This window comes from Phocoena phocoena, chromosome 3, assembly GCF_963924675.1.
Source record: "Phocoena phocoena chromosome 3, mPhoPho1.1, whole genome shotgun sequence".
Classification (NCBI taxonomy): Eukaryota; Metazoa; Chordata; class Mammalia; order Artiodactyla; family Phocoenidae; genus Phocoena; species Phocoena phocoena.
Window position 1 is genome coordinate 52,715,551 of NC_089221.1, and position 7,584 is coordinate 52,723,134.

The 7,584-nt window shown below is 36.0% G+C and overlaps 1 protein-coding gene across 1 annotated transcript in view; it reads left to right on the forward strand.

Moving 5' to 3' along the window:
• The window catches only part of NLN (neurolysin), a 100,393-nt gene extending 96,346 nt beyond the window's left edge, over positions 1–4,047 (forward strand). Inside the window, exon 13 of the mRNA XM_065875324.1 lies at positions 2,111–4,047. Within this exon, the coding sequence (XP_065731396.1) occupies positions 2,111–2,245 (135 nt within the window). The 3' untranslated portion in view covers positions 2,246–4,047. The remainder of the gene's footprint in view (positions 1–2,110) is intronic.
• Positions 4,048–7,584: the final 3,537 nt, after the last annotated feature.

The following is a 7,584-nucleotide window of genomic DNA, read 5'->3' on the forward strand; positions in this document are numbered from 1 at the left end:
AAATTTTCATTACTGTTCCTATAATATTTGTGCAATGAAATATGTCTTTTTACTAAATAAAAGACTCAGATCTTGAGCATTAAGAATTTCTGCAGGTAAATATTAATAATTGAGGTTACATGATAGGTACAAGAGGGTTCACTATACTGTTCTCTCTACTATTAGTATATATTCAAAATTTTTCCATAATAAGTGGTTTAAAATATTTTTATCATTCAGATCAATTTAATTCACATTTTCTAAGTTCTTCCTATACTGCTTTGTCCAGAGATAACTGCCCTTCCTTGCCCCACCCACTAATCTAACACTGGTCAAATTTAGACACATTGGGGATTGAAAGAAAGGGAAGTGGGGTAAGCTGTGTTGGGCTCAAGAGCTCTGATCTGCTACTTCTTAGAATAATAAAGTCCATGATGAGAATAGCCATCACTCATATTTTAGGTTCTAGATCGCTACTCTAACAGTAATTAATTGATGCAGACCAAGCAAGAAATGACACATCTTTTTTTTTCTTCCTAAACAAAATTAGATCTAGCTCTAAACTGTCATTACCAGGGTTTTCAGGAAGTCCAATATCAGTGATTACAGGCCTGCACTTTTTAAGAAAATTTACTCAAAGCTTGTAAATACGGCAACAAGATTGCTACTCGCTAGGCCCCAGACCTGTATAATAGCCACATGTAGCTACTGAGCCATTGAAATGTGGCCAGTGCTACTGAAGAATTGAATTGAGATGTGCTGTAAATGTAAAAAACACACTAGAATTTGAAGACATACCGCAAAAAATAAATCTCAATAGTAGTCTATATTGATACATGTTGAAATGATAACATTATAGATATACTGGTTTAAATAAAATATTTTATTAAAATTAATTTTACCTATTTTCCTCCCTTTTTTAATGCAATTACTAGAACATTTAAAGATATATATGGACCACATTATATTTGTACTGGACGGTGCTCTCTAGAGTTTATAGGAAGTAACTTTGACTAATTGTTTACTCCTGATGAAGGCCCATCGGTGAAGTTAGCTCTTCGCCTGTAGATCATTAATAAGTTGAAGATTATTTCTGTTTATAACTGAAAGATAACCCGGAAAGTTTTGATTTCATGACCCTTGTAAAACATTAAGTAGTTTTGTATCTAACCTGGTGGATTTCATTCATCAACATTTTATTTTCTTTAACAGTTTGACCAGACTTATCTCTGATGGTTGTACCAAGCAGAATCATTGTCAAAAGTCAAAAATGAGATTACTTTTGTCTCCAGAAATTCTCAAGCTATTTATGTACTTGGAGAGACTATTAATGACTGTTCAAATGATATAATGGATATAAATTTGAGTGTTACTCTGTGAACTATTTTATGTGTAGATTTAGAATTAGGCTTCACTGCATTGTCTTGCCTTTCTTTCCTAAAAGGACGGTGAAAAGGAAGTGAAAATATTGAATAATGCTGATACTGAATTACAGTTGTTTGCTTTATCTGCTCATGTATGTGTGTAAATAAAGGCAGAGGAACTATGATGTGTTTTAAAATTCCAGACCTTGTCCCCAAAGAAAACTTTACAAAGGTCCTCCTTCCCCATGCTGGGCCCACAGAAATGTCCTACCCTATACCACAGGACATGTGCTGTTGCCTTACCCCATAAGTAAAAAGGGTTTTTTTAATGAGCCCCTCATAAAAATATAGCAGAAGCCATTTTGACAGTAGCTGGGCTACTGTTTCCAAGTATACTGAACCCCTATTTGTAGCCTAATTGAACACTTGCTTTACTAACCCTTTTGAAATCACATTTGGGATGGGATGGCAAATAGGAGCCGGTTCTATCTTCCATTTGGCTATTTTTCGTTTGTCTGTTTGCTCACATAGTCAGCATGCTGCTGAGAGTCTAAGGAGACAAGACAGCAATAAAGGGAAGTGTGGAAGACCGAGGTCTAAGCTCCAGATCTCTTAGCTACCAAAGTAAATAAATAATGCAGAGCTGCAGTCCAGGTGAGGGAGAACATCCAGACAAAGCTGAAGTCCCTTTTTCTCTTCTCTTTCCTATCTAGAGATTTGGGAAATTGCTATAACCATGAATTATTAGGCGTGTTTTATTTTATCAGGTTGGAATGAAATACAGAAACCTAATCCTGAAACCTGGGGGATCTATGGACGGCATGGACATGCTCCAGAATTTCTTGAAACGTGAGCCAAACCAAAAAGCGTTCCTAATGAGTAGAGGCCTGCATGCTCCGTAAACTGGGGATCTTTGGGAGCAGTCCATGTCTGGAGGACAAGCTGACATCATCTTGTATTACTGGCCTGGAAACTGAAGGGAGTTTTGCAAATGAAAATGTAGATTTCTATTGACTTCCTTTTGTTTTTTGATTTGAAAAATTATACAGATGTAAATGGAATTATAAATATGGTGACCTAAGAAAAGACCCATTAGAAAATAATTGTACTATAAAATTTCATAAAAATGGATTTGATTTCGTTTTATAAAAGTTTCATATGAATGTAATTTGATTTTTTTACTGTTGTAATCTAGATTACTATTATAATTAAGAATTTTTAAATTGAATCATATACATTATATACTTTGATCCTTCTTATATCTTGACGTTTTGTACTTGGGATTTCTGAACTGATAAATGAATCACCGCGTTCCTCTGTTAAATATTGCCTCAGAGCCTTGCATCCACTTTGGCTCTGTCTCCCAGTAAAGTGTGACTGACCTCTTTGCCTGCGTACCTCAGGGCCAGGGGAATATGCCTCAGTAATGCATTTATCTGTATTTCAGGCCTCATGATTTCTAACTTTCTGCCACACTTGAATAATGTTACTCCAATTGGTTTAGTCTTTTCTGTCTAACGTCCAGTCAGAGAACACCAGAAAATTATGAGTTTTAGCTGAAATTACTTAATGCATATTGCAGGTTTTAATATCTTGTATTAGAGAATTTTGGATCTTGGATTAGAGGTTCATTTCCACTTCAGCATACAAGAGTGTCAGCCTTTCTGCATATTTGCCAATTAGAACACTAAAGCAAGTCCAAGGACATCTTTCTCTTCTCATGTTTCTAATAAGTGGTAGGGACTTTGCCTCCTTTACTGTACCCCTCACCCGAAGCGGCAGGTAGACATGTCACAAGGTCTATCCCGAGTGCCACAGGAAGAGAGCTGAAGCTGATATGGAGCATAAAGGGTCCAGAAACTCCAGGAGAGGAGTGGGTTCTGCACAGAAGTGTTTGAGGACGGCTGCCCCAAGTGTTACGTCTGCTTCAGCTCAGCCATGGCAAGGAGGCTCTTCCATGGCTTATTTTGTCTGGTGATTGTAAGTGAACCTTTGGATCACTTTAATTCTCTTTAAATTCCAATTCTTCAGCAGACCAAGAAAGTCACATACTTATTTTTCCTCTAGGAGTCTACTCAATGAAGAAACCAAAACAGGATAATTTTTTTTTATTTAAAAAAAAACTAATTTTGAATGTATGCATTCTTCACAGGACTTCTAATTGTTGTCCAGTGTGTACCTGAGGTATGACTTTGCTGGCCAGGAACAAAATTAGAACCTTTCCATTCTCTAGTCCAAATGGACTTTGTGCTAAATAAAAAAAAAATATATTATGCTGCATAGTCAAACTGTAGACAGCAGGAAAAATCAAGAGCTGTAGAGACACAGAAGAAAATTCAGATTATTATTGTCAAACAAATACCCTTAACATCAAGGAAATCCCACCCTCCCTTCTGAGGCAATTGCCTGGCCCTCTCTCCCCGACATTTGTTCAGCATCACCACCTCAGGTCCGTGAAGCTGAGTTTTTTTTTTGGGGGGGGGCGGGGTTGGTCTGAGCAATGTATGATACTTTTCTCACATTTGTTTTTTTCCGGACTGTTCTGTCTTCCAGTTTCAGGCAAAAACTCTCTTCAGCTTTTTCTATCGCCCAATGTGTCTCCTTAACAATAACTTTATCATTTTAAATCTTAACTTATTTCACATGGAAAAACTAATACTTGGTGTGAAAAAGGCTGCACACAATAAAATTACATTATTATCCATGAGAATGAACTCACGTTTCTTTCATACTTTAATGTTAAAACTGAAATGCATAAGAAAACAAAAGTGCTGTGGTGTTCTTTTTATTTAGGGTTCACATCCAGTATTTAGAATCTACCGAAGAACATAATGTCCATCGACAGAGGAATGGATAAAGAAGATGTGGTACATATATACAATGGAATACTACTCAGCCATAAAAAAGAATGAAATAATGCCATTTGCAGCAACATGGATGCAACTAGAGATTATCATAGTAAGTGAAGTAAGTCAGAAAGACAAAGACAAATACCACATAATATGACTTATAGGTGGAATCTAAAATATGACATAAATGAACCTATGAAACAGAAACAGAATCACGGACATAGAGAACAGACTGGTGGTTGCCAAGGGGGAGGGGGTTAGGGGAGGGGTGGAGTGAGAAGTTGGGGTTAGCAGATGTAAGCTTTTATATATAGAATGGATAAACAACAAAGTCCTACTGTATAGCATAGAGAACTATATTCAATATCCTATGATAAACCATAATGGAAAAGAATATTAAAAAAAAGAATGTATATATATAACTGAATCACTTTGCTATACAGCAGAAATTAACACAACATTGTAAATCAACTATACTTCAATAAAAAAGTTAAAATATCTTTAAAAATAAAATCTACCAAAGAACAGCAATAAAATCAAATATTCATCAAGAAATATTCTCTAACATAGTTCAAAACTAAGGACATATTTTTTAAAGCCTTTTTGAATGTGGCCATCCATCTGCTTCTTTTTTTCCTAGATCAGAACATGCAGTGTCGGTGAGTATTCTGAATGGCGGAAAACTATAAAAATTGTAATTCACCAACATACACTTTAGATTTATGGACTGACACATAATAAAGTCTCCTTGGTTAATGATCCAGAAGATTTGGGCCTGTTTCAGGTTTTAGGACAGTTGTCATTTCACTGAGGGCAAGTTCTTAAACATCTTAGGTGTGGTAGGCTTGGTTCCTAAAGGTTTAATTTTAATTTTAAGATGCTACAGAGAAGAGAAAGAAAAGTCCTAATGTAATGCCACCTAATATAGATTTTTTTTCCTCTAGTACAGATGTTGCATGTTACCTAGATAAAGAACTAAAAATTCTCTTGAAGAGTATTTACACCAAAATCTTGCCTTTCTAAACTACTATGATGAAGGGTAGCTCTTTACACCTGACAAACAGCATTGTGTAAGAGACCAAAATAAAAAGAAATAGCAGAAAACAGCTCTTAAAAGTTTTTGATACCATGATTTTTTATTTGTGGGGAATTTACCTTAATTAGTAGGGAATGACTTAACTTTCTACTTTACCATTTTGCCTTTAGCCTTTGTGTAGGAATTAAGGTGTATAGTGATCCTGCCTCCCCAGTGAATCTGCTGGTTTGTTTATGACCATTTTTAATTTTTTCCTTTTCTGTCATTTAAAAGAAGAATTTTTCATGCTTGGAGAAAATTTAAATACTAATCCCCCAAATTGGGTTTCGGCATAGTTAGCTGATCCCCAAAGAGTGTTAAAAGAGAAACTCTGTCCCATCTGACTAGATGCAATGACCAAGGTTTCTTTCTTCCCTGAACACCACATTATTACAGTTATGTCTCTCATGTGAAACTGGATAGCCCTTCAAAATTGAATATGCCTTCTCTTATGAACACTTGATGAGAATAAAAGCAAAAAAGACATACATGCTTTCATTTTCTTTGAAAAGCAGTCAATGTCTGAAGTTTACTTTTTCAGTTTATTTTTAATGGAGAAATTTCCACTAGAAGCAAATCCACCTAAGTGATTATCTAGTACCAGCTGTATCAAGGCAAAGGGTAAAGGTTATAAAATCTAAGTACTAGGTTAAGGTAACCTTTTCCAACATACCCACAATAATGCTATATAAATGGATACTTGTTAAAATTTTTTTTGAAAAATTGGGGTAATGAACACAACAACCCTTCAAACACCCCTCTCCAGTGAATGATTCTTGAGTTTTTATTTCACTGCATTTACCTTGTAGTTCCCTTTCCTGATAAAATATAGGTCCAGTGCATCTGGTCCACTATGTATGTACAAGGGGAGAGGTAAATATGACCCAGGCTCTCTTGTTTCTGCCCATATGAGCTGAAACCCATTCTAGCTGCTTATTGCATAGAGCTTGGGGGCTCACCTGAAATTTTACTGCCATGATAAAATGTCACTAGCATTTGTTGTCAGAGACACTGTATGGCTTAGAATGGTTTAAAGGTATGGTATTCACTGAATCCAACAAGACACTTGACATCTAGATGGATGTCTTTAAGGCTAAGATGAAGGATATGACAGGATAATCTTTAACCAGCTGGATTTCCAGCTATTGAAACAACCTGAACGAGCTGAATAATGATTCACATTGCACTGAGGGAAATTTCCAGTCCTTTGTATGAAGACATAAAGCATCCTATAGAGGGTATTATCAAATTTACAGATAACAGAGCTGGAATGATTACATATGATGACATTTGAAACTATTTCAGTGCTGAGACAAATTTAAGATGAAATTGGACCCATTACATTGCCAAGGTGATAGGAGGGGAAACCTGACTTGATAGTGGTATACTCAAGAAAAAAAAAAACTGAAATTTTTATTTGACTACGTTCTAGTATAAGCTCACAATACTGCACACCTTGGGAGGGGACAGGAGGCGAGAACTAAAGCCTTGTAAAAGTGGGTTGATGGAAGAATGTGTCCAGATCAAAAGAAAAGTCCCACTGGACTCCGATGTGTTAAGATCAATCACAGCTAGAATATCGTGTTCTAATTGAGGTGTTGCATTTTAATCAGACTTTGGCCAAGTATTACCATGTTTGGAAGAGTAGGAAAAGGAGGGTGATTAGAAAACACTTCTCAAGAGCAATACATGAAAGAATTACGGAAATTCAATCTGGAGATGAATTCAGACATACAAATGATAACTGTTTTCAAATACTTGAAGAATATGGAAGAGAGAATAGAGTTATTCTTCACTGTTTCAAGCGCCTAAAGCTTTAGAGAAATGGTTGGAAAATATAAGGAGACTTTAGCTCAGTATGAGGAAGCAGTTTCTAATAATTGTTGATTACAAATACATTCCGCTGCTATTAATGAGTGTTCAAACAAAGCCTGTGGCCGCCAGGAGTGTTAAAGAGGGAATTCCTCCTTTGAGTAGATGTTCGTACCAGATCAGCTTTGAGGTCTCCTCCAAAGTTTAAGATGCAACAAATAATCATCAGAAAAACATCACTCAGGTGAAAGAAATGTTTACAATGCTGGATCTTAGAAATGGCATTTAGATGATTGCAGCTCCTTTATACTATAGGGATGTAGTTTAAGCATTGCCTTATTCCTCATGCATGATCAGCCAGTGTTTATCCAGACATTATTATCAGTTTTCTGGTGGGTAATCTGGTAACTGAGAATGGGAGGTTAAGGGCTGTATTTGACCGTAAGAAAGCCAAAAGCTCTCACAGAATGAATAAGTTTCTTTTTCTCTCTTTTAGAGAATTTAC